The following is a 27,723-nucleotide window of genomic DNA, read 5'->3' on the forward strand; positions in this document are numbered from 1 at the left end:
GGTCTGACTTTATTCTGGAATAAAATTGCAACTTTTTAAAAAGATATTTAATTGCTAATGGAGGGTTTGCTAGATCTGAAAAACAAAACGTCCCAAACCTACATGTTTTAAAATCACTGTTACACATTACACACAACTTCTTGAAAGTCACTGTAGTATTTTTTACACTGTAGTAATTGTGAACACTGGCGACCTGGGAAATTTATAAAATGAAATACTGTTGGCCTAGGTTTTGACTGTACTGGCTGGATTTATGGGTTTTAATGTGAAAGAAATACAGAATAAATCAATGGCAAAAGAAAACATTAAACACAAAAACTCCCTGGCAGAACATAGGAAGGGCATGAGGTTTACTTAACAACACTTTGACTTGACATCAGTGACTTGACAAACCCAAGGCTTTATTTATGATAAATAGCATCCCAGTATGACTACTGATGGACACCCAGAAATGTCTCTCTTTCCATCAAATCACAAGGCAATCTTCACTGGCTTGCAACGTGGAAAACTGTATGCAATGTGTGCTTTCAGTCACACCATTTCTGTGCACATGCCTCAAAAAATAATTTCACAAAGAGAAACCACTGAAAACATGTTTTGTTCACGCGCTGTTTAGACAGATGATCCAGCAGCTGGTATGGAGTTTTCCATGGCAAAACAGTGACAAAACCTAAAGATCATGAATCATCAATCACTGAGTGGAATTCTATTCAAGAGACTTGAGTCCCAAAACTCTCTATTGTGTGAGACAATAAACAGTAGTCTTCATAGCGTTATGCACACACATGCCAAAATGACTGACTTCATAATCCATTAATGCAGCTGCTTAAACCAAGTTCAGGAGAGATTACATTGTGTAAAATTAAATTATCTTTATTTGAACACACGTGTTGCCAACATACACATTCCAACTAACAGGTGGAAAGGGGAACCTAAACATCTCAGAGCTGATTCTGAAGTCTCATACATGTCAATTTGTTTGTTGCTGGCATTTTATGTATAGGGAAATCTCATAACTAAAAACGAATAATGAAACATTAAAGCACGTTTAAGATAGCAGCCTTAATTTTCAACATTCTTCACCCTATAAGCAATCATACGTTTCAGAATTCATAGAGTTGCTTGAAAAAACCTGCTGTGGAAATTGCACAAGTATCTGTTTCACACACATAAAATCCATCTTTGTTTTCTAGCGAAGCCGCATAGTTTAAAATTCTTTGGGTCGTCGAACAGTAAACATTCAAGCGAGACCACACAGACAGAATCGGTTAATGAAGGACACCCTCAGAATACTCAAACTTGTTGTTTTTCAAGGGCACTTGAACCAGTTGAACCGCATTAAGGCCAAACTGTATGATTATTGTCTCTACTGAGTGCTGGAAGTATGAATATGTAACGCAAACTCCATTCTGATAGAGCTGATTTTTTTATATGCATTTCATCAGAAAAATGGCAAAATTATACATTGAAGCTCTTTGGAGAATGGAAGATTAGCGTGCCGGGACTCCTCAGGTTCACAATACAGATATTTATCTAAAGGCACAATGGATGGAGAGCAATAATGTACATCATTGATTGTCACGTTGAATGACGTATTTAATGCTTTCATCACTGAAAACCCATTTTTGACAAGCATCACTGACTGTAGATGCATTTTTTTGCAAAACATAGCATGTGTAATATAGAAAATAGAAGAAAGTAAAATGAAGGCACATACTCTACATTTAAAGATAATCCCTTAACTTTAAAGTAATCGTGATATAAGTCTTAAACCGTAAAAAGTAAAGGAGCACAGGAATGAAACATTCACAGCAAAAAATAAGAAATACTTTTATCAAATCTCTATTCCCGTGCCCCCCCAAAATTCCTTACATAACCTATAACCGTGACTCTGTGTCGAGTTCTGTGGCAGAAGAATACTTTACTGTGCAGTGGGAAGTCAAACAGACCTCACGGTCATCATCGGTGCATGAGAAACAATTCATACTTTAATGCAATATGAATCACAGACATGAGTTATCTCAACAAAAACTTTGGTCGCACAAACCCGCAGTAGTATCTGTTACAACTTCACCAAAATGTGGGTTAGGATTACATATCAAGGGCAATAGTTCCTCCATTTCCAATCATGTCCTCTATTCGCAGAGTTCATCGGAGGTCTAACAACATCCATAGGTTTGAAGAGTAGGTTTGCATCGCTTTCCCAGGCTGCTTAAGTGTCATTAAGTGTCCTGTCCTAGTCCCGTAGTTTGCTGGTCGTCAGAGTCTGATAAGCCTCAGTGCTCGGTCAAGACGGCCCACCCAAAGAGCCCCTTAAATAGGCCCCTAAATTTCATATAGAAGAGCGCCACTGAAGATAGTTAGAGGCTCCACCGAATGAGCCAGTTTGCCCATGACCAGGTCTATGCAGACCGTGTCTCCCACCTGAAGGGGTAGGATGACATTGAAGACCGCCAGTGAGCCTGGTGTAGGTTTGGCCTCGGCCATGGGTTTGTTTTCCAACCCCTCTGGCTGGTAACCCGCCGAGTCTACGCGAGCCATGCCGTAGTTAGACTTTGAAAGCACAGCTTCAATCTTCTCATTTTTGTGGCCCGTCAGGACGGCGCTAAAGAAGTAACGTCCATCCATCGGTGCTGTAAAGATACCTGTGAACAACGCAGAATATTTACATTTACTGTGCGGCAATCAAGAACAAAAAATCCTTTAAGCAAAAAGGGAAATGTAAGAACACTCATCTTCATGTCAGGTTTACCTGTTCTTGGATTGTAAAAGTTTCCTTCATTCACAAATATCTTATCAAAAATGATAGTTCCAGATGTAACCATAGGATATGTGAGAGCAGCCGAGAAGGACATACGGGGTATATCTGCATCTGCTCCAGCCTGACCTAAGATAAAAATGAATGAACAGTTAACAACTGCTATTGGGCAGAAAAATAATTGTTGACATCACAGTTTCAGAGCCTAATTTAACCCACATACACTAATCTGAATATAGACCTTTTCCACACTTGCCAGCTTTAGTGATCAGCTGCTGACCTTTGACTCAACTACTGACCCTGTTCTCATGATCACACAACTTAGCACATGGAAACATTCAAAACAGAAAGACCGCTGACTCCCACACCAGAAGACACTTTTGGTTAAAGTACTACTGTAGTCACGACAGGGTCATGAGTTCAATTCCCGGGAAACACATGTAAACACAATATAAACACAATGGGGTGTAGTGATAGACTCAACTAATGTTTTGATACAATTCACTGGGTTCAAAATATGATAATATCATGTTACTTTGAACAAAATGTAAACTTAAATTAAAATAATAGATTTATTTTTCATAATTTCAATGTTTTATTGTCATAAAACCGCCAACACTGAAGGTTTGATTGTATGTGAAGTAATAAAATAAATATACCAGTTTGATAAAATATGGCTGGTAAAAGAATATAAATCAAAAGACAAGATACCTTGCTCTCCTCTGAGACCTAAAACAGGAGAAAGCACATTGTGAGCAATTTTAATGTGTTATCAGCATGGCATTTACTGGAAAACAAAATGTAAATGCTATTTTGACCTGATCTATAAACCTTCATGACACAAATGAATAGCTAACGAAGAAGATTTCTCACCAGGAGGTCCTTTTGGCCCAGGTAAGCCTAGAATACCTGGAGGTCCATCTTTACCTGGCGATCCATCTCTACCTTGAGGTCCCTGTGGACCAGGGGGACCTGGTGGTCCAGGTAAACCTATCATAAGAAGCAAAATTAGAGAACTTTAGTTTTTACAAATGGAAATTTAGAGAATGTATTTCTACACACATTCACAATCATATATCTACAGTACAATGCAAAGGGCATTTGAGATGTGAATACATAAACTCAGTTTTAAAATTTTAGGGTGGGAGTGCGCCAACAAAGATTAGGCTGAAATCTAGATTAAATCAAGGTTTATTTAATAATTGTCTTGCACCAAACTGTAAATCTTGTTTAGAAATAATCAGGTTTATATTTAGACATTTAGTTATTTGGCAGACGCTTTTATCCAAAGCGACTTACAGTGCACTTATTACAGGCACAATCCCCCTGGAGCAATGTGTCTTGCTTAAGGACACACTGGTGGTGGATGCTGGGATCGAACCAGCAACCTTTGATTTACCAGTTCAGTGGTTTAACCCACTGGTCCACCATCTCATATTTATGCTATAATTGGTTTAACAAAGACAACTATCAGTAAATACCCGGTTTAAATACATGTTAAAATTTTAATCCTAGATTTATTAATCTCTGTTTAAAATGAAGAGGTGCAACGCATTTTGAACTAAAATAAAACTAGGAACAACAAACCCTAGATAAGTTTACTTTAAACCTTGTTGGTGACACCCACCCTAAAACAATTAAAATTCAGACCTGTGGAATTTTTCTTAGACAACCTCTCGAACTCCTCTTGGATGTAGTCCATTGAGGAACTAAGTCCCTCGATACTGACATAGATACCATCTAGATGTATATTCTTGATGACTTCGATGAACGCGCTGTTTGAGTTCACTGTGTTGTTTAGATCACTGACACAGCTCCACAAGCTGGACACGTGTTTGTTCAAGCCGTCTTTGATCTTCTGCAGATTGTCTGAGACAGAGTCAAGCCGGCCAAAAAACATTTCAAGTTTAGAGAGCCTCTTATCCAGACCATCGCCGCCCCTTTTACAGTTGCCCATCTCGACCACGTAGCGTCGTACGTCCCGGTCCACATTGTCAAAGCGTATCCTGCTATCTTCAATGTGCTCTGTCATTTCCTGCTGGATCTTGTCGATTTCAGAAATGATTTTGTCTTTGGTGTTTCCCAGGTCGGTAACTACGCTGTCGTGTTTCTGGTCCATCTGCTCTAAAACTTTCAGCCTGTCTTTTATGGAACTGAAGGTCACAATGACCTCAGACAATTCTCTACGGATGGAACTGAGGTCACCACTGTTTGTGCTTATGACGCTTATGCCATCCAGTGGTTTTTGTGGATCATCCAGATGACCTGTTCCTGAATCAGTCCCTGTAGGAGTGGTCAACGTGATATTATGGTGACTGCAGCATGTCTTTACTTCCTTTTTCAACTGATCCATCTTGACTTGCAAACCTGGACAAACGTCTCCACAGCCGGTCTGACCAGATTCAAATTGACCTTTAATGGAGTTAAATTCCCTTTGCCATCTATCCATGGCATGGTTTGTGATGTTCTTGAGTTTCTTCAGGTCATCTTCAACGGTGCTACAAACCTCACAGTTCTCGATCTCATTGACGATTCTATTTAAGTTCTCCCCATTGTCTCCAGTTAGCGCTTTGATCTTGCGAACGTCGTGGGTGAGATTGATCACCTGATCCTCAAGAGAGTCACCAGATACGGAGAGATCCCTAAACCTTGTGTCAAACCTCTTGATCTCAGCTTCATTTGCAATGACTCTCCATTCCAAAGCCTTCACCGTGTCATCTGGATTCGGAGTGCCAACCCCTGAACTCGACCCAGGAACTGACGCAGAGCATGCTGAGCATTCGCTTAACTTTCTGTCGACAAAGGATGTTGTATTCTCCAGCCGAGACAAGCGCTTATCAAGATCGAATACGGTTTCCTTCACCAGTCCTACATCAAGGTCTATCTCAACAATCCTGTGGTCTTGGTCATGAAAACGATTATTGAATTCATTCCGAAGATTTCTGAGCTCCTGCTGGAATGAGCCCTGTATCTTAGTTTCCAGAGAAGCGCAATTCTCCTCCGTCCTCGTTATTGTGTTGTTCAGACGCCTCTCCAAGTCCTGTAGACGATCATTGAAGATACTCCGATAATCCGTCACATCGGGGATTTCTGCTTGTCCATCGCCTCCTCCAAAATGTCCACCTCCTCCAGGTCCTACGGGTTCCCTGTTCAGACGGTCCTGCAGCTTGTCATAGGCCTCTGATGTGGAGCTTATCTTCCTGTCCATGTCATCTAGTCTTTCTCTAAAGTCCACCACCGTGTCACAGCAGCCCTGAGATCGACTGAGGTCTCTACGTAAGCCGTCAATCGTCTGGCGGTAGCGTTGGTCAATTGCATTAATCTGCTTTTCTAGACCAGAGATCCTCTCTCGATCTTGTTGCTGTTGACGTCTAAGATCTTCAACCCCAGTTTGACAGGCGGAACAGGAGAGCGTCACTCGAAGTTCAAGTTCTCTGAGGATCTCCTCCTTTAAAGTATTGAACCTGCTTCCCCCAACTCCTTCTTCTTCCAGGTCATTGCCTCCTTTCCCGTTCACTAGATGGTTGTTGATCGTGACTAGAGTCTTGTCATGAGCTTGTGTCCGGTTGTCGAGCTGGTCCAACTTGGTCTGAATGTTATGGATGGTCTCTTTCATTTCTGGCTGGGCTGCATCAGCTGGCGTCTTGCCACCGTTGAAACCTGGTTTAGTCATCTCCTCTTGGAATTTTTCATTCATCCCACGCAGTGATGACTGAAGGTCAGTTAAGTCTTTGGTCAACCGCTGGATTTTGTCCTCCAGTTGTTTCATCTTTTCATTGTCACCTCTCCCTAGGCAAAGATTGGAAATTATGTTTAACAAAACAAATCACTGTTATACAGGCAGCAACAAACAAGAAATTTGCAACAGACACTACAATTACTACAAGTCTCAAGATGGCTAAAAATGGCCATTTCTAGGTTGACCTTTTCTAGTGTGAGAAAATCTAGACCTACCATTTCCCCCACTTTGTCCCTGACCAGTACCAGCTCCAGTTTGTCCTGGTTGTGAGGGTTTAGGCCAAGGTCTGACTGTTGAGATCTGAGTGTTAGATCCCCCGTTTGGTCCATCATTGCAGTCATCTCCACTGTATCCATGGCAACACTTCCACTCCATTTCCGTTACCATTTTGTAAGCCACCTTGTATCTGGGCCTCATGTATGTCCTATATCTGTGAGACATGTGAAAATCGAGTAAATTACACCAAGACATTTGGACACTTGCCATGACTTTGTTTTCACCGTGAAAGTTTTGTTTGAATCGGGGAAGTACATGGGATTAAGAAACACATTGTAGCACTCCGTTCTCTAATTCTAATTTTAGGCAATAGAAAAAACTATTCTGGTTATGTATGCTTATTACATTACAATTCACCGTTCTGTATATTGTTCAATATCTTCCAAATTAAGCACTTTAAACAAACGGATCCTTTGGGCTTTTTTGAGAACAATGTTGTCTTGCAACACTTTCCATCATACAAATGAGTCTCTAACCTCTAGTTTAGTCTCGCTGAGAGTAAAACACACACATGCTTGAACCGATATAAATGTTTCAGAATGAATTCCCTGCGTAAGAACAGACATATACTGTTTATGATATACATTCAGGACTAGTTACTGCCCACACATGTTTTCCAGCTGTTTAAACTAAAGTCTCTTGTCCATTGAGGGGTCGGGCAGCGCATAGTAATACACAGAAATAATAACGCTCAGAGTCGATTTGTACATTTTCTTAAGAAAATGTGAGTGGTAAATGTGAGTAACACTAGTCATGTTTGCCTTACAAAGAAGAAATAAGACTTGTGGTATGTGTATCCCATGCATTACTGTTACTATAGTATATTTATATCATTTTTCTGCGTAAAAGATCTTAAGTTCACTGTGCCATACAAATAAACAAATATTGGTCAAGATCAGCTTTGAACCCATTTTTCGGCTATGTTAAAAAGGTGGAATAGGAAACGATTTTAACTTTTTTCCCAGGAGTATTGGTTACATTTTGCAAGCCACTAAATTCTTGTCTCCATGCTCCATGACCCCTGTTTGAAGTAAAAGGGTCTCTCTGCCCTATGAAGAGAGAGCAAAAATAAGTGGTGGTGTTTTAGTAGGATTTAAGTCTAATTCCTGCGGTCTTCTGGTCACAGTTTGGACTGGCGTGCCACTTTATTCCATATATAGCGGTGTGTGTTTGTGAACGGTGTTGAATAAAACATTTTGAGCTGGAGACCGGTATGTTGTTTGCAACTGCACAAACTCTCTTATCCTGGCGTCCACAAATTACATTTTGTTTATCTTCCAGACTACCACTTGACAGTAGGTCTATTGTTTAAACTGCACATCTTTTTGTATTTCTTTCATTGTAGTGACTTAGAGTTTCAGAAAAATGTTGATGTGGTATTATTGCAAATGTTATAATACTGTAGCTTTAAACATCTGTTACCTGTCAAAAGCTGATGCTACTCTGCATTATTCTTTTGTTTATTCATAAAACACTAAATAAAGGCCAGACATAAACTTTGATACAAATTGCCTAAGATACAAGGATATCAAACTATCAGAAAGCTTGAAAATAAATGCATAACATAGAATCAAAGACTAACATACAACTGTTCTCTAGCTTTACACTAAATAAAATAAAAAATTAAAATTCTGTCATAATTTACCCTCATGTACCCTAACTCTAAAAATGTTTCTTGTTGTTTTAATATTAGCGAGTGACAGCATTTGTCTCCATTCACTCTCATTGTATAGATTAAGACAACATACATCTTTTTTTCACAATCATTTTTATTTTATTTGAGATAATACATCCAATAATAATAAACACAGTAAGGAAGTACTTACACAACAACACGAGCACACTGAGCACCCCAGGAACATGGCTGATAATCAGGCTTCACATAAGTTTCCACCCCGTCCTCCACCACACAGCTCACCGTCTTGGTCACCACATACGCACACCAGTTTCTGTCAAATAAAAAACATACGTAGTTTACACATCCGTAGATATGCTTATGGTTTAATCTAATGAATGTAACATTGCAATTTTCTGTTTGTATGGCAGTTAAAAATTAAAGTCTGTTTATTGTTTATACTTATTGCTTATGTTAAACTAATGCACACATTTTCATTGTAATAAATATACAGTCAAATACAATAATTCAAGTGTAATTTACCAGCATAACCATGCAGATTTTTTATTTTTGCTTAAATTATTTTAATATCCCTAAGGGTTTTCTTGCCAAAAAGCAACATGTTCATTTTTATCCTCATTGAATCATAATTGGAGTTTCGTGGCTTTAATCCACGGATCAAAAGTTCATGCCAAAAACATGAATGTAAAAGATGCCAGAACACCTTTGACAGATAAACCCCATAAGCAACAAAAAAGCTTTTCAAATATCAAATCTGAAATATATAGATTATAGCAGAAAGTGTCAGATAAATGGTCTCAAATCTCATTGTGTCTCTCGCACACAAACAGTCACATGCTCTGGAACCAAGTCTTCGTCCTCTCAACGCTGTTTGTTTGGAGAATTCAAACATCTGTCGGAGAATTCAACTCGCTGACTGCAGAGAAAGCGAGTTGATCACATCTCTTACCCCATTGTAGGTTTCAGCCCTGTTTTGTTTCAGTCTACTTGTAAGGTCAACCCTCTACATGCTGGTCTGCTGTGTGTTTGTCAGTAACACTGTGGGTTTGGTTGTGTGTCATAAGCCCTCAAACAAATGAAGCTTAAGTTACACCTCAGACCATCGCAATAAAAGATAGCCATCAGTGAACTGGTCTCATGCTGTGTGTCAGAAAAAACCCAGTGTCTTCTTAATAGGGAGCATGTGTGACTAAGTGCAATGCATATGAATTGTGTTAAACCAGACATGCATGTGGAACGCTTCCAAAAAGACAATGTAGTTTATTCTCATTCGGGATGAATTAAAAATTGACTCCGTTTCATTTAGACTTTTGTTTTTAATGCAAATCTTATATTCTACCTAATTTTAACTTTTGCACAGGTTAGCACCGTTTACTGTTTACTTAAACAATTTACACATTTCACATTTGATGGTTTGACAGTTGACAGAACGCTAAAAGGTCAACGTGACAGCTACCACATTATGTAATAACAAAGGAAGTTACCCAACAATTGGCCGTAAATGAAAAGCACTTAATTTTCTCCAAGAATGTCTCCATGTGGACGCTGTGGACCAAAACCACCTGACAGCGGCTTTGATTCCACATGGCCATCAGCAACCTACTGTGGATTTCCTGTCCCACAAATCCGCGTACGCTCGCACTTATTGCCAGCACAATTTCATGTTCTGGCCTCCTGTATTAAACACAGATGGTGCTCGATCACACCATGACATCACAAAATAAGCCGTGGTGGCTACATGAAAAGATGTTTTAATGAACTGCAAGAAAAACGCAAGTGTTTTGACAACTAGAACAAACTGGTTCAAGTTTAAAAGTTAAGTTCTAATGTTGATAGCAACCACTACTTTGTCCGTTAAGGCTTCTTCCTTTCTTAAAGAGACAGTACACCCAAAAATAAATATTCAGTCATACTCACCCCTTGTGTCTTTTCAAACTGGTGTGACTTCATTTTGTTTAGAACAAACTTTTTTTATCCAAACAATGAAAGTTTATAGTAACTACTGTACAACTTTTCTGTAATAAATACATTTGGGTATGTTTATTTTTGGGTGTTTTTCTGTATAAAAACAATACTTTGATGTCACCTTTATATACGCTCATAAAACATAAAAGTGAGTAAATGACCAAATGTATAGCTATGATGCGTTCTGATAATACTACGAAGATGTAATCTTAGTTGCTTACAAATTGAAGCTTTCTAGGTTTAAAGATGGCAGGAGTTATCCGTCTGTTTCAGCTCACCAGTATTTGTTTTCCAACTGTTGATTGGAGCGAAGCAGACCACATTATTTCCAGGCCTCTCCGGCCAGCCGTGAATGATCCACATTCTTAGCGCATTCGTCATGCAGAATTTTAATTCCGGGCTTGCTTTCATCGAGCATTTATGCAGCTCATGACTTTACGGACACACTCACATCAACATGTTTCAGCTCCAAAATGGGAGGAAAATTTGAGATGAGACAAGGAAAAAAACGCACAAAATAAAGCACATTTGGCAGCTCTCACGCTTCTCCCAGTGTGTGATCGATACCAATAAGAGTTGATCCCAATATACAAAAAGACTGTAAAACATATTTTTCCATTGCATCATTTTATTTTCACAAACTATAAATACATGAGATTACAGTCGTGACAAGCTCAAGGCATTACAGACTGATCTTCGACAAGTTCCAGGCTCATTTACGCCGAGTACACAGTAAAAGGAAAATAAAGATCTTGTCATGTGGATACGTCATGGCTTACACTACTGGCTGCTTAACTTGAATTAAAATATGACTAAATATATGACGTAAGATAAATCATCAGCACATTTCTGCATAAGAAAGCAATGCTTCCCTGATGTTATGAATGTCTCACCCACTTGGATCTGAACCTCATTTCAGCGCAGTAGGAAACTCAAAAGTGGAAAACTATGAATTGGGTTTTGAGACATTGCCTTCAAAGTAATTGAAAGTGTTGAAATGTAAGACAGGAGTGTGCTGAAGAAACAAGATGAAAACTGGCCTCCGTCTGCCATTCAAAGTTAAAATAATAAAGCCGTTCATAATACACCTTTCAGGTCTTCTAGACAGAATTTGGCATTAGTTGTCTCTTTTAACCCATCCCACTTTCTCACATACAGTCTCTATCTGACAAATGATCAAATCCCAAGGATAGAGTATCTACCGCACAAATACAATTAGCCTTTTGTTCCTCAACGCTGCTGAAAACAGTCCTTTCCGGCCCGTTCTTCAAAGACGACAGTAATTGCTTCTCCCAGAAGAGAAATGATATCAGATTATTGTAGTGCTTTTTCACTGTTATGAGGTAACCATCAAGAGAAAAATATCAGCCACTAACAGCTAATTTTCCAGAGGGATTTGCAATACGGTTCAGTACGTGAATTGACACGTGTGGGACAGGCTCTTGGTCCAGAACACTATGACATCACTTCCTGGCCCCGCTCAAGTCAAGTAGCACCAACTGAATAAGATCATTGTCTGTAATCTAGGAGGGTAATTTAACATGATTGAACTACTGAACAGCATAACAGGGCTATTAACAAAATCCCATAGAATTAAGTGTAGGCATATAACACCAACTCTGAACCAGCCAATCCACTGAGAAACATACTGTATATTGTCTCTGTCCTTTCCGAAACCTCAAATGTTCAAATTTGGTGTTTTTCGGAAAATGGTGTAAAACCCTAAACGTTTCAAATGATTAAATACTACGCTAACAAGCACTTTTAATACTTTTTATTGGTTGGATATTTGCAAAACCCATGACAGGGTGACTAATACTAATTAAGTATTACAAAAAGTACAACCCTGTCTATTATAGTATTAAAATCTTGCTGTTCGTTTTTAAAGCTCTCAATGGTCAAGCCCCATCTTATCTTGCAGATCTTCTTACTCCTCTTTCATCCTCAAGATATTTAAGACCTTCTGACAGGGATTTTTTAGTTGTCCCGCGTTCACGTTTAAAAACAAAGGGTGATAGGGCTTTCTCAGTTGCCGCGGCCTGTCTTTGGAACCAACTGCTACCTGCAACTACCTTGCACCTCCTATTTTAACTTTTAAAACAAGGTTGAAAACATATATTTTTTCTCAGGCATTTAATTGATTAAACCTATTTTTTATTGTTTGTTTATTAGCTTGTCTTATGTTTTTAACTCTGTTCCTGTTAAGCACTTTGGCCAGCTCTGCTGAGATAAATGCTCTATATAAATACATTTTACTTACAAAAATCATGAAATATGGAGATACGAGGTTCGAGAAGATAGCAGTGATATGATTTATTTTATAATAATTCATAACTTTAAGCCTTAACATTTCTAATTAGGATAAGTTTAACATCCTTATAAACAAAAACCTACAAAAAAGTACACAAAGTGCAATTTTTTGTTTCAAACAGCGATGACCATATAGTGGCAAAAGTCACAGACAGCGGCTTAAAATCTTGTTAATGTCTTTGTCATTACTTTATCAAGAGTTAGTTTACGAAAAATACAATAAAATATTTTCAAATTAACTGAGTAAAATGCATCCAAACTTCTTCATTGCTCTATTTTCAATAAAGTAATGTTACACACAAGACTTCAAATCAACATGGCAATTTACACAATACTTTTATAAGACTATATGAATGCTAACTCACATGATTATTAATGTTAACTCCAAACATTTACACTGAGGCAAGGTCCCCTTTATAAAGTTTCTAAGATGTGACACTAATGTCTGCGGTTGCCATCAGGCCTGTTGATTTATACTGATGCGTTAACACAGAGTTACAGAGAAAAGGAAAATTATTAACGTGTGTAGAGGTGTGGTGGCTATAAGAGGGCGATCATGCAAAACCATCCGCCTGATGATTTAAAGAAGCTCTTCAGCCATTGATGCATAAAATCGCTCTGCCGGACAACCTCTGGAAACACCCCGAGTTACTGTGTCAAACCCATGATTTGTATTCATAAAGGAAGAAATTGTCAAATATAGTTAATGAAGCGTCTATGATAAACTATGAACTGTTGTTGTTTAGAAAAGATCAACATAAAGTCTTTTAAAAAGTCTATTCGTGTTGCAAATAATAACCGCAAATGACTTTGGACAGATATGAGAGTGATTTTTTAGTGAATTGCTCCTTAAGACACAGAAATGATAACTGTGATTTTGAATATAACACAATGCAGCTATATGTCCATAATTATTACGCCATGCATACTTAAGACTGAATGCATAATAAAACTCACTATCAAGTTACACAAATACAGACAGTGTGTGTGACAGAGCTAACACTGAAAAGAACCAAGGCGAGAGAGATCAAGAGATAATGCAATTCCCAGCGATGGAATCCTTTTGATATTGAACTCCGTCAAAACACACGATGACATTAAACTCCCTCTTGTTTTACTCAACAGCATTTGCACTTCCAGTGATCAAGACTCTACAGAATTCTACCCACATATCTTCCCCTCTGGGTGACCCTGCGTGCCGTTCGAGCTCTGTACTGCACACTGTGACCTCTGACCCCAATCTGACATCATCAACAGGAAGTGATCAGAGCAGCTGGGACCGTCACTACAGCTACACGGCCAGCCTGTTTTTACAGTCTTGCTTATTTGTCTCTCCCCGGGGGTGGACAGACAGACGTCTGACCGTCCGTATCATCAATCATCAACAGTGAGGTGACGAGAGGGCGTCTGTCCCGGAACGCACAATCACACCCAGTTCTGTCCAACTGTGTCCACAAATGAAACTGATAGTGAGATTCAATATCAAAACTGATCCACTGGCACAATGATGATATTGTCAGGAAAAGCATTCATTTGCTCCATTAATGTTGTTGTTGCCAATGGCTTCAACCTCCGTTTACAAACATCACTTAAATGCGGTCACAGCATATCATGTGGAAACAGCTCACAATTGCGGCTGTTTATTGCAAAAGATGATGCAGTTCTTTCCAGCACTCAATTCGATTATCGCTGGATGAACACCAACAAACATTTTCAAGTCTAATAATAAAAACTAAAAACCGCAAAAAACCTAAACTTTAAATTATACGAAAAGGTCAACGTTTCAACCAAAAATGAAAATTCTGTCAAATTCTTTCAAACCTGTATGAACACTCTTTCGTCTACAGAACACAAAGAAAGATTTAAGAAAAATATTGGTCACGGAACAAAGGCGAAAAACGGATAAAGGACTAGAAATTCGGGTTTTGTGGATTGCTTTAAATCAATTTACACTTTTTCTGCAAATAAACATACAAGTGGTTTACCTACAGCATTACTGAACACCAAGCTAAATCAGAAAAACAATTTTAACACAAAACTAGCTTCCCATATTAAGTTGAAGTTAAACCTTTGAACTAAAATAATTTACAAAACAACTTTTTATGACTCAATCTTCCAGACTGTATTATAAATGGACCTGAATGATTTTTTTTAACTCCCTAAAGAAAGTAAAGGTTGGCCAAAAACACACACACACGCACCCTGTGCCAAACAAAGCACTAAAGCCTGAGCATTCACAGCATCCAAAATCAGTATTAACAGACGTCTCATTAAGCCCCACACTTATCTGCTCACAACAATATTTAGATATTCTCAGTGTTCACTATTTATCTCAATTTATTTCACATACTGATACTCAGATAAACTTGTGCTATGGTTACACTTATAAATAGTTTAGGTCAATCCAAACAGGGCACATATTTGATGGAAGGGCAAGCTCGTGGGAACCTTTTCCTCATGGTTATACAGTAACTCGCTCCATTTACAGGAAAGCGGTTTCTGCAGGGGTCTGACCACAGCGGCACATCTGTGGCATCTCAGATTGGAACGTCACTAAAATAAAGGAATGGAGGGGCTGGTCTTCGAAGCAGATGTACTACAGATGTGACAGAAATAAACCAGGAGAGAATCCTTCTCTGAAGATATTTTCACGCTGAAACACCTCTTGCTCTGGGATCCATTTTACTGATATATAGAGTTTACTTTTAATTAACAATATTTCATGACTGGGACGTCCTATGATGAGCTTTTATGTATAAGCTTTAATGTATAGATAATCATTAGACTATTATATAAGATCTAACCACTCAGACACTCAAAGCAAAGGTAAACTACTCTTCAAGTTCGTCTCCCAGAAGCAATCGTACACAGCAGACGTTTGGCAAGTCTGGACATCCGCTGCTCTTCAGCACTAACTGCTTCCCATGTCAAAGAAAAACGTGTTCACAGGAAGCACTTTGCATATCATAGGTGTTTTCAGAACAAAGTTCGAGTCCTGATTGACAACTCTAGGAAGCTTATTTTCAAAGGAATAGGTGATTGTATGAATGTAGACTTCCTGTCTTACTGTGTTGGATTGGGGTGGTCCACCCGAGACTTAAAGGCACCGGCGCAGGTTCTTGGCTTCACAGTCGCTGCCACTTTTTGAAAAATCCCAGGTCAACGGCCAGGAATCTCTCTTTCATAAAGAGGATTATTTAAACCCTCTTGAGACACCAGAACAAAAGGGAAAATAAAACAGCTACAGAATGCGAAGGACGGCTCAGCATCAAATAAGAAACGGGGAATTGAAAAGGGACACACAAAAGCATAGATGCGGAAATGGATGAATTACAGCTAGAGGTCAGAAACGCATTTTATCACCTACTAAGCAACCCTGACTGTTCAAAAAATATAATAGCTTTTTTCACTAAGCTACAGTGAGGTATAACGGCAACAAAGTTTAATACCTGGGGTTCAGTGTTTGTTCAAACAATTAATCCATTTATCACATCCAGAATAAAAGTTTGTGTCCATAATAAAATGTCTGTGTACTGTCCATATTCATTTTGCATTTATAAACACATACACATAAAATGTGTATAAAAATATATTGATCAATAAATGAAATTAAATATAAACGTGTATTAATTTTATGTAAATACATCTTAATATGTCCTAAATATATATACATGTATAAATACAAAACTAAAATGCACAGTACACAGACATATATTATGTAAACACAGAAAGAATTCTGGATGCGATTAATAAAATATAATAATATGTTGATGGGTCCGAACCTAAATAACATCTAATAAAATACGTCCAAATGCTAAATGAAACTCATAAAAGAGGATAATGCCTTTGTATTTATAGCCTCTCATTAGAAATACTGCAAAAATAGATCAAAGAAAGAGCAATTTTCCGTGCTCCTGTTAAAGAGAGCTCTTCACATCTGTCAGTATCTTATCTGTCCTGTGATACTTACAGCTTTGAACACTGTCCCATTAGAGATATTCTGCTTGGGAAACTGATAACTGCAAACCGGCCTCTGACTCATCATAGTCTCAAGACACCAAACTGATCGTCTCATGCAAGCTGCACACAAACATGGCAAGACCTCGGAAAAATTCACCAGTTTTAATAAGCTGGTTGCTTGCAATTTCGATACGTCACGGTATACAACAAACAAGATTAGTTTAAAAGTCACATAGAGTACAATAGACAAGTCGATTGTGACATCTTAGATTTACACTCGCCACAGAGACCTGCATGCCGCGCTGTCTGCCAGAATTAAAATCTAAAGGAAATATATGAAAGATGGCAAAGGTGAATACGGGCGTCCAGTCTTCATGAATCACTGCTTGTCCAGCATGATTTCCTGAAGTGCCGTGGACTTTGAGCTTGCACTTTTGACTTCTGGTTTGGCAGAAAAAGAAGTCCAGTGTTATGGCTACATACACAAAAATCTAGAACGCAGCACCACCAAATTACAAGCCACGTCTATACTGTAACTCTCCGTACAGACCCAAGACTGACACCATTAAAATATGTCTTTATTCAATATTTATCCCATTTAAAAAGTAAAAAGAACTCCCTTTTAATTACTAGTTACTAATGACATATTCAATAGTGTAATTAGATTACTGTACAAATTACTCCAAAAAGTATTGAATTACTTATTACTAATTACTTTCTAAATCCATTATCAACCTTGATTAGTTAAGTGATTCAAGGATGGACATGAAACGGCTTATTTAATTAATTCAAATAAATAATAATTAACTACATAAATTATTCTTACTAAATGACCAAAGTATACAAATGTGAGAAGGATACATTAAAGTATACACTTTAAAGTAAGACTTATAATTTTGATTTCATTTCCACTATTGAATATATTACCCTGTATTTAGTTCAATTACATGAGAAGTAACTGTAATTGAATTACAGAAAAAATAAGAGTAATCCCTTACTTTTAAAGGGTAATATGCAGCGAATTTGTGTTTTTCTGTGTGTGTGGTGTGTTATAAGTTGCATGTATTAGACACTAGAATTGCAAAAATTAAAGAGTCAAACAAAAAATGCATTCTATCTAAAGCGAATGCTCACCCAGACCTGCTGAAACGCCTCGTCTAATCACACCCCGGCGAATGTACGTCATTTCGTTACATGACTTGTCTAAACGCAAGTTAGGTGGGCATACCTGTAAATCTCATTGTATCGTCTCCGCCGCAGCCATGTCGCGAAGACACTGTGTGTTTCGTTGCGAAAATAAAGACTCTTTGTTTGCCCTGCCAAAAGATGAAACAACTTAAAACGAATGGTTACATCTTATTTACAACACTGCTCCCGAAATGTACAATCCGAATGTTCAAGTTTGTGCGGCACATTTCTCCAACGATTGCATCACGAACCTGGGAGAGATCATGCACAAAAGCTTTGGTTAAAATGTGGGGCCATTCCAACTATTAACACTTCGCTGGCTATACGTATATTTTCAATAGTTTTTAAAAACGTAATTTAATATATATTTTTAAAAACCTTACCAATCCTTTACATCCTGCACAAGTCACGCTGGCAAAGTTGATGTATCGGCTTGATCCTTTTATTTTCTGTATAAGATTCGGGCTCGAATTGAAAATACCGATGACATTTTTTTCACCTGTCAGTGCAATTGATTTGGAACCTGATGTTCTAAATATGGTAAGAGGCGTTACATTTCCCTCACACATTTGCAGTATTCGACCAATCACAGCGCACTTGTTAACTGGCCAATTATAACACACAGCATGTTTCACAGAGGCGGGGCACAGAGGAGATAAAACATGCACAGTATGTGGAAAATGCAGCGTTTTTTAACCTAAAGTTGTATATACACATTACATTACATCTAAAAACAAACGATAATATTAGTTCTAGTCGTGTCATTTGACCCCTTTAAATTACAGTAACTAATTCCACCCAACATTGAATACAATAATGGTTCTAGCTTGTAAAACATGTATTTAAAAACAGAAAAAATATATATAACCAACATGCATATTTTACATTATTTCTGATTATTGATCATCTTCCACACATCAGACACAGACTCTCTGCATCACCCTACAACTTTGACTACAGACCATTTCGCAAGATGTGAACACGGGTCCAAAGCACTTCCGGTTTCAGTTTTATTTATTTATACCTCACATATATATTTAAAAGGTCATGATATTCATTTAACATTTTGATTTGGTAAAACAATTCTGTTAGTTGTATTTTGTCCAAACATTGTGTGGAGTTAAAAAACTGATACAGAAAGTTATTTTGGACCAGATTTGGCTCAGCGTTGTTTGCATCATCCAAAGTTTGACATTATTTTCAATGACTCAGTTATTGCAAAATATTGCAATATGCAACATTTCGATATATTGCGAAATATTTCATTTCAATATTTCATGATTCATTTTGATAGTGTACTGTTCTTAAAAAACTACATTCCCAAAATACCCATTCTCTCCTATACACCACCTAACAAAGAGATAATGACCAAAAGTGGGCTTCAAACGTGTAAGCATTCAAATCTTTGAGAGTAATTTCGATTAGACTAAAGCCGATAAAGTTCTGCCAATCCCACGCAGAGCAAAATTCATGTCAATCTGGATTTTGTGGGATTTGAGAGGGTTCACATTCAGCAATTGCTTATTTTAAGTAAACAGTAAACAATGAACAAATCTGTATATCACATACAGTAATCCAAAAATTAGATGGATTTTTATATACTGTACATTTATCATCACTTCATGTGTCTCTGCAGAATCTGTCTGGTATGTTTTTTATAAGGAGATATTTTGTGGTTTTGTGTTGCAGCCACATGCCCACAATGTAGTTAAAATGCACCACATGTGATGCTATGTTTCACATTTGACTCATCACATTACTCATGAACTATATCATCAAGATATCAAATATCAATAACAAAACAAGTGTAGATCCTGTCACACATCAGTTAAGGAGCTCAGATGATGACTGAGATCTTGTGTTTATTGAGGTCCTTAAATGATGCACATCTCAATCGAATCTTTAATGAATCTATGATTCATCACATTTATGATTTATTTAAAAGTAACAATGTGCAAGACGCCGGTTAATGAATCTTAAAGCATTTTCAGAAAAAGGACGTCAAATTATTTTTCAAATTGCAGCCATCAACGGAACATATTCTTCAAAATTTCACAAGATTTTTTATCTTCTTGAAGAGCTTGGATTCGCAGATAAACACACCACAAACTATTTATATTAGGGTGGTGTATTCCAACACACAAAAACCTGGCAGTGATTCTTGCCAAATGCTTACAATTTAGGGGAAAGAGGTGATTTAGGTACTCGCATATTTGGCAGCAGGAGAGTCGGTTCCTGCAAAGTTCATCTTCCAGAATCTTTCGGCATAAAATTTCTGCTAAATCTGAAGCACACATTCCTTGATAAATTTGATTATGGGTTGTGGTTTTCCTTGGAAATGCATGTTTAATGTAAACAACATGAGTCAAAATCTAGCAGCCTATTCATTTAGAAGAGAAGACAAACAACACAGTCAGCCACAGGAGAGAAGATGAGTTCTCCACATTAAATGAGAAACAAAAAACTGTCTTCCCTCAGCTCCTCACACTTTTTTCTCTCTCCTACACTTTCTCTTCTTCTAAAGTATACACAGAAAATGCTGAATATTTTTTACATCTGTTGTAACTAAAAGTTCAAACAGGCTGCTAATCCCCAGTGACTCAGATTTCACGAGAAGGCAGGACACATACTTCACAACATACTTCATACTGTTGGCACTGAGGGTTTGGCATTATGACCATCGGAGTTTACCCTCTCCTTTTTTATCCAATTGTCTTTCACGTCAAAGTTTTGATGTATTTAGACTTCTCCCTCTGAACCATGAAATACAAACATTAGGCAAGCCCATATTCATCGGTCTCAAAGCATGTCCTATTTCATAATTTGTCTAAAATGTCTCACCATTTCCTAATTTAAAACACGAACAAATCATCCCTGTGACTTTATTTACTCGTTGTTCAGACAGATCATAGCCAATAATTTTTACAGGAGCCTTCTCCTGATCCCAAAAGCTCTGACAACCAGCATCCACCCTTGAGAAAGCACTGCGTCAGTTCTGATGAAGGGGGAAACCCCGATGTGCATGTCAGAGTAGGGACCACCTCTCCCTCTTTCACCCCAACAATCACAGTAAAAAAAAACATGTCAAAGTGGGTGTGTGCCGCAGCACCACCTGATCTACAGCTGAAGGTCGGGATTGTAGTATGTGAGGATGGTGACCTTCACAACCAGTATTTGAAAGACTTTGGACATTGCAGGGGTCCCTCTTATAGCAGAGCCTTGCATTTAGTGGTAATGAGCTGTTTGGGTGGACAGCATTGTACCTCCTGTCGGTTTATTGTAGGAAAAACGTGGGCTTTTCCATTTCAAGTCTTTCATGTGGCCCTATGTGCCACATATTTAAAAGTTTAAGGTGCCTCCAGGCTGTTTTTCTCTAATGAAAATGCATAGCATCAGCAATGTATGATATCTATCTTATACCTTACAAAAAGTACTCCCAAAATACTTCTATTAAATAACAAGGTCACAAAGTTAATGGAAAAGTCGTGCGTTCTGATTAAAGTTCATAAAAAATAGCTTAAATTCGGTTTATGTCATCTTCATGATAACCATCTTATTGTTCTCATCATACATATAGCGGTTTTACGCAAATCAGATGCAAGTTTGACTTGAGGTACCTGTGTCTGCTCGCCGCTCTCGCCCCGTTTAAAGACTGCGTGTGCGTCTGCGTCTGCGCCCCCGCGTACAGGTTATACCGCTGAGGATACGAGGCGCTCCAAACATCTCCAGAGAAAAGCAGCAGCACCATCAATATAAAGGGAACCGCTCCATCCATCACAGCGCGCGTGGATCTGAAACTCTGTTTACTTGATAAACTCTCTTTAATCCAGAAAAACAGCAGTTTCACAGTCGCTAGAGGAGCTTGTTAACACTCCCAAAAGTTGGTACTATCGATCCATTACGCGCGTCCTGAGCGTCGCGTCCAAAACTATCGGATAAATCTCTCGAGTCGACGCGTATCGGCGTGATAAAACAACCTAAACTCCAGCTATCCTTCTTTTCAATGGTCTGTAATATTTGTCGGTACATCCAAACATAGCAATCCGAAGGCTTCCTGAAGTCTGGAGGAGTTTTCTTGGAAAGGAGAGATGCAGCGCGTTTGGAGTGAGGGGAGCCACTGCGCTCTGACGCACACCACCGTCCCCAACATCCTCTCCCTCCCCTCCGACAGCTCTTAAAACCCTCCCTCCACCGCACAAGCGACACCTATCACCAACATCTATGCTTAAAAACACCACGTATGCGATTCCTATAGGAGTCATTCTATTGCTTTCTCCTATTAATTATAGCCAATAAAACCAAAAAAACAACATTACTGTAAAATATCTTGAACTAATCCATTAATTAAATATTTTTTGTAAAAGGTTGGACACTAGTGACCCAAGGTACATAAATGACAACATTGTTTAATTTTAGTAAGTGATTTTAAAATTTCTTCCACATCTGTCTGATGACAAAAAAGTCAAAAAATAACAAATTGGGATGCTAAAGATTGGAGAATTTAAACATGACTGGCCAAACATTCATGCTTTAAAGGGTTAAATTTTGCTGAGTTAGATAAAGTCTTGTTGTTCTACATCTTAACAAAAGGTGACTGCATTTATTGTTTTTATTCACATTCTTTCTGAGTAGACAATTTCAAAAGCAGTGCTTTAATATAAATGTCAGCCAACTGTGTGCTATTTTTAAAAATAGAAATGGCCCCTGTTTTAACACAAATCTCAGATGAATGTTTCTCATGGTTTATCTCGAAAACCATCCACTTTTCCACTCCTTTGAAGCCTTACAGCTGTGAAAAACTATTTCTTACACCGTCCAAAAGTGGGGCAGCTTTGGGGGTGTGTGGAGAAAATAGCCAAGCAGCCTGCTGCTCTTCAATGGAGGAATGTAAACCAAACATCTGTGGTTTGAAGACAATAGTAAACTCCGTTCAGAATCAAAGAACTAAATAAACTCACATTCTCACATTTTAACTCCCAGTGTGTGCGTGAGAGTGTGTGTGAGAGAGAGAGAGAGAGAGAGAGAGAGAGAACAGCAGTAAGAAGAGATTTTCTACAGTCACTGACAGGTTGCTGGGAAGGCAAAAGGAGGAGATGTGAGAACTATTTCAATAATGTCATGCAAAGCTCTTCTCCATTCCACCACAACCACCTGTATAACTGCCCCGAGCTGACCTCAGGCACCGACAGACCCCCAACGTGCCTAATTTACCACCTCTAAGCCCAGTCATGCATGTTGAGGCAAGAATTCACCACAGAGAGGTTTATATGAGGTTACATTAGCTATATGTAAAAGATATTCACAGACCGAGCGCGTGACAGGCAGAGCTAATGGGTGTGTTCTCAGTGGACAAATAAACGGCGTTCATGAAGTCCTGACGGTCTGACATCCGTTTCGGCTCAAACCCACAGTCAATCTTTTGTGCTCGTCTGTCAGAGTAATTCGTCGAGCTTCTCACTAATAAAAAAAGGCCTGTTGTGCCCTAGGCCGGGGAGTTGCGGCGTGGCAGAGGGTCTTTGATGTTAAGGGTTACTGAGTGTCAATGAGGACAGGAGCAGATGATGATAAAGTCGGTAAGCGAAGGGGATCTGGAGAGATTGCGTGTGGTGGTAGCGCACAGTTAAAGACTATAATCATTAAACCAAAACACATGTTGCTTAAAGGGCAAAATTATTCTTGCTGAGCTTTTATTTTCCCAATAAACATGCACAATTGCATGGCTGTTCAATTAAAAACAAATACTGTCTCGAAAAGAACACCAGCTTTCCTCCAAAACAAAGGTGTGGACCATTCCTTAAGTTTATGAAGTCTAATTTAGATGCTCTTAGCTAAATTGATATTCAACTGATGCATAGGAAAGTCTCAATCAGCCAACTGCTGCAAAAACTAAAATTTTGATTTAAATGCTTTCTTCTATGCCAGTTCAATCACTTTGGAGTGACCACAAAACAGTATTTCCTCATGTCTATTTAAAAATACTAGTGGCATGAAAATGACTGCACATTGAAATGTAAGTATTTCAATTGAGGTAAAGGTGCTGTGTGTAATTTTTGGGAGGATCTATTGACAGAAATGCACTATAATCTAAATAAAAATGTCTTCAGAGGACCTTAGATCATGAAGCTTTATGTTCAATCATCTTAGAATGAGCGGTTTCTATCTTCATACACCAAAGTAGCCCTAAACAGACAATCTAATCTACAGAGCATGTTTTGTACATAAATTATCTCCTTCGGCAAAGAAACGAAAACGTGATGACATCTTTGTCCTGTGAGAGCCGCCGTAGTGCTTCGAAAGAGGGAGGTGGAGTGAGCCGTTGGTTGCAATTCATAACCTCAGCGCTAGATGGTGCTACAATCTCCACAGTGCTCCATTAAGTATAGTGGCCCCTAAAACAGCCACTAGTGAGGCATCCATGTATAAGTAGTAAGCTCTGTTGGAGTTAAAAGATCGATAGTTGCCATGGATCCCATGGAAACTTTAGCATCAAGGCACATACTCTACCCCGGTACAAACAACCTGACATCTGCAGCGGACACTGATTGCACAAAAACCCAAAATATGCTCATTACTGGCAGGAATTTAACCAGTTTTCAATCCACGGCGTGACGACCGAACTGCGTCACACCAAAACACTGGACCAAAACATATTTGAGGACTACCAGCTGTGCTAAAGGGACCAGGCACATGTGGAACACGTTTACTGGCCTACATTTACAGTTCCATCCACAGCTGTGTTTACAGTATAATAAGGGGGTCTCCCTCCACCCCACCATCATCAACTGAACCCCACCATCGCTCTGCTTCCCCAGTCTTCAACCACAGTGTGCTTTTATTCTGGCGGCTGACTCCCGGGGCCTTCCACAGCCAGTCACCACACAACCCAGCATTGGTTGATACGCGAAACCCCAAATGAGGTTGAGCCCGGGACGAGTGCTTGGTGTAGTGTATTATTCTATGTGATTCTCATTCTGTTATTTAAATCAGACCTCACCCTTCAGACTAAACAGACGGCTACTGCTTTGACCACAGCCATCGCCACGAAACATTAAAAGGTGGCGCACATTCCGTACACACTTCCGTTTTAAAGGGGTCATATGACACGGCTAAAGCGAATAGTGTCACTTGTTTTAGATGTAATGCAATGTGTATACACGACTTAAGGTTAAAAAACGATGTATTTTCCACATACCGTGCATGTTTGTCTCTCCTCTTAGCCCCGCCTCTCTGAAACACGCAGATTTTATACAAAAAGATCGTAGTGATTGGTAGAATATAGCAAGCGTGTGAAGGAAATGTATAACACCTCTTACCATATTTGGAACATCAGGTTCCAAAGCAATTGTACTGACAGGTACGCTCACCTTACTTGCGTATACATTTGGGCGGTCTTAGTCCAATCTTACCACGTAGATCTTTGGGTGTGTGGTTGCACGAGGCATTTCAGGCAGGTCTGGGTGAGCATTCACTTTTAGTTACAATGCATCTTTTGTTCAGACATTTTCATTTTTGCAATTTTACTTGTCTAAAGCATGCGTGGGCAACTTATAACACCCCAAAGACACAGAAAACATGTATTCGCGCCATTTGACTACTTTAAGAGGATTAACGGATACCGGGATGCTATAAAATTAATGAAATAAAATCAGCTACTGAAAAATAATATCATAAAATAACATGAGATCAAAACGATCCTGGCATTCTTTTTGTTATTGTTTTATATTTTAAACGGTTCAATTTGACAGAAAGGGCCTACAAAAAGTTTATAATCTTGCCAAAAGCATTAATGTTTTTTTATACTGTATATCACAATGATCCAAAAGTGTAAAAGTTAGCAAAACTGCAGTTACTCACAAACGAACATAGAGTTGCTTCATTCCCTTCATGAATCATCCATCACCCTGCAGAAAGTATTATTAAAATTCTTGGAAATCACTCAGTGTATTATGCAGAAGTGTGTATGGAAACTGTATCCTGTGTGTGTGGGGTTTCCACACCAAAACATCACCACGGCAACAGCCCTCAAGTAGATCCGTAAGGCCAAAATACAAAACAGATCATTGGTGCAATCAGCCGTTTTTGGGGAAACTGCTTTCTAAATGCTTACAATGTAAAAAAAAACATTTGTCATAATTTATTAAGTCTCTTGACATTTCAAACTTTCAAAATATCAAAAGATATTGTGAAGAATGTTGGTAACCAAAAACTGTTGGTCCCCGTTGACTTCTATTGTATGGACACAAAATCAAGTCAATGGGACCAACGGTTTTCCGTCACCAACATTCTTCAAAACGTCTTATTTTGTGTTTTTATCCAACCGCTTAAAAGTTTACATGTTGTAAATGGGGGTGAAGTAACCAAAAATAGTTACAGATCGCATCTTTTAGTGACCTAATATTTGCAGCTACATATATTCACTTCCTTTTGAACTTTTTAAACACTGACTAAACTTTTAAAAAACACAGACAAAACCTCCAAAGACAGCAGCATCAACAAATCACATTCTCTGTCGACTGGAGTCTAGAATCACACACAAGAATCTTCAAGAGCAGCTGAGAATCCTACAGGAGCTTCAGATTCAGACTGCAAACATCTAGCCATGTGCTTGCTTGCTCTTTTTATCCCTCTCTATTCAGGTTGTGGATCTGTAAATATAAACTAAAGGCCCACCCATGCATTGTAATTAAAGGTTGTTTTATAGATGTGCCTCTGAGATTGGGGCACACATTTTATAGTGTGCCACCTCCACAAGGGCTGGCAGGTAAACAAAGCATGACAAGTTTGGAAACGGTCTAACAAGTGATTATAGTGTACAAGTTACAGAAAATTACCAACTTTGCAGTAAATTTTGCTGCTGTCCTTGGATGTCCATGGATGTCTAAATTCCCTGTTTTTCAGGAAATGGAAAAAACACTGTACCTTTTAAATGACTCAGCACTGTATGGTCAAAGTTGACTTTTAATATGTTTTATTGGTTGGATATTTGCAAAACCCATTGAACAACAAATTGTGATTGATAACAATGATTAATGGCAAAAGAAACATTAATTACAAAAATTTGAGATTTCAGAAGTTTCAGAAGGACAGAAGCAATATGTTGAACAAAAGTATCAGCGTTTAGTTTATTTTCTATTTATTCATTATTATTCATTGAAAAGAATGATCATATCATTCAGTACTCACACTTATTGTTGTTATGTGCAGTGTTTTGTCAAATACAATTATGGCTTCTGAGAAATCGAACACTGTCAGGGATGACAGAGAGTTTTACGACTTCCAAACACAGGTTTGAACCCCACATGTTGCTTTAACCTGCGATTTTCCCAAAAGACTTCCGTACTCCAATTACAGGGATGTGTCTTCACCCTCCGGGCCCTGTGATCAAACTCACGGAGGGCCGGACACCACGACCTCTCGGTCACAGTTCGCCTGTGCATGCTAGACAAAGAGCGAAAGGCTAAAATTACACGTTCCTTATAAGCACCTACAAAATTGCTGACATCCATCTTTAGCCACTCACAAATGTTCGACTTCAAAACATGTTCGCTCGTGGCAAAAACAATTATACTTTAAAGCTATCTTTGGCTTTTACATCCCACATATAAACCACTTTCACTGAATTCGATGACTAGATTTCTGTCCAGTTCCCAGAATTTTTCAGCACTTACTTTTCCAGGTAACAATAATCTGGAGTATTAATCGTCAGCAATCTACATTTTCCTCAAAGTACACTTTACCCGAGAGCAATTTTGTGTAACAGGATCACAGGACTGTAATATATGTGATTTCTGCTTCTAGGATTCAGAGACCACACTGAGGCGTGTGTTATAGCTGGTGTGCAATGTTCCTCTAATTGTCACGTAGGTGTAAATATCATACTCCAAAACAAAG

General features: G+C 38.6%; 1 protein-coding gene across 2 annotated transcripts; it reads right to left on the bottom strand.

Moving 5' to 3' along the window:
* Window positions 1-1,961: 1,961 nt before the first annotated feature.
* On the bottom strand, window positions 1,962-21,951 carry emilin1b (elastin microfibril interfacer 1b). 2 transcript variants are annotated; one of them, XM_056768251.1, is made up of 8 exons: window positions 21,450-21,951; window positions 8,600-8,722; window positions 6,713-6,927; window positions 4,409-6,547; window positions 3,632-3,748; window positions 3,470-3,487; window positions 2,753-2,887; window positions 1,962-2,645 (listed from the first exon to the last, which is right to left on the bottom strand). In XM_056768251.1, the coding sequence occupies exons 1-8, from the start codon at window positions 21,605-21,607 to the stop codon at window positions 2,326-2,328; spliced, it is 3,225 nt and encodes a 1,074-aa protein (XP_056624229.1). In that variant the 5' UTR covers window positions 21,608-21,951; the 3' UTR covers window positions 1,962-2,325. The 2 variants fall into 2 exon arrangements, with proteins under 2 accessions (XP_056624229.1, XP_056624230.1); XM_056768252.1 differs by lacking the exon at window positions 21,450-21,951 and adding an exon at window positions 10,653-10,722.
* Between the last annotated feature and the right edge of the window lie 5,772 nt (window positions 21,952-27,723).

This window comes from Triplophysa dalaica, chromosome 15 (genome assembly GCF_015846415.1).
Source record: "Triplophysa dalaica isolate WHDGS20190420 chromosome 15, ASM1584641v1, whole genome shotgun sequence".
Lineage (NCBI taxonomy): Eukaryota > Metazoa > Chordata > Actinopteri > Cypriniformes > Nemacheilidae > Triplophysa > Triplophysa dalaica.

Coding starts and splice junctions, on each gene's coding strand:
- emilin1b (XM_056768251.1), bottom strand. CDS start 21,607: ATGGATGGAGCGGTTCCCTTTATATTGATGGTGCTGCTGCTTTTCTCT. Junction 8,723..21,449: donor AGAGCGGCGAGCAGACACAG/GTACCTCAAGTC, acceptor TTTATTTGACAG/AAACTGGTGTGCGTATGTGG. Junction 3,749..4,408: donor GTCTAAGAAAAATTCCACAG/GTCTGAATTTTA, acceptor TTCTTATGATAG/GTTTACCTGGACCACCAGGT.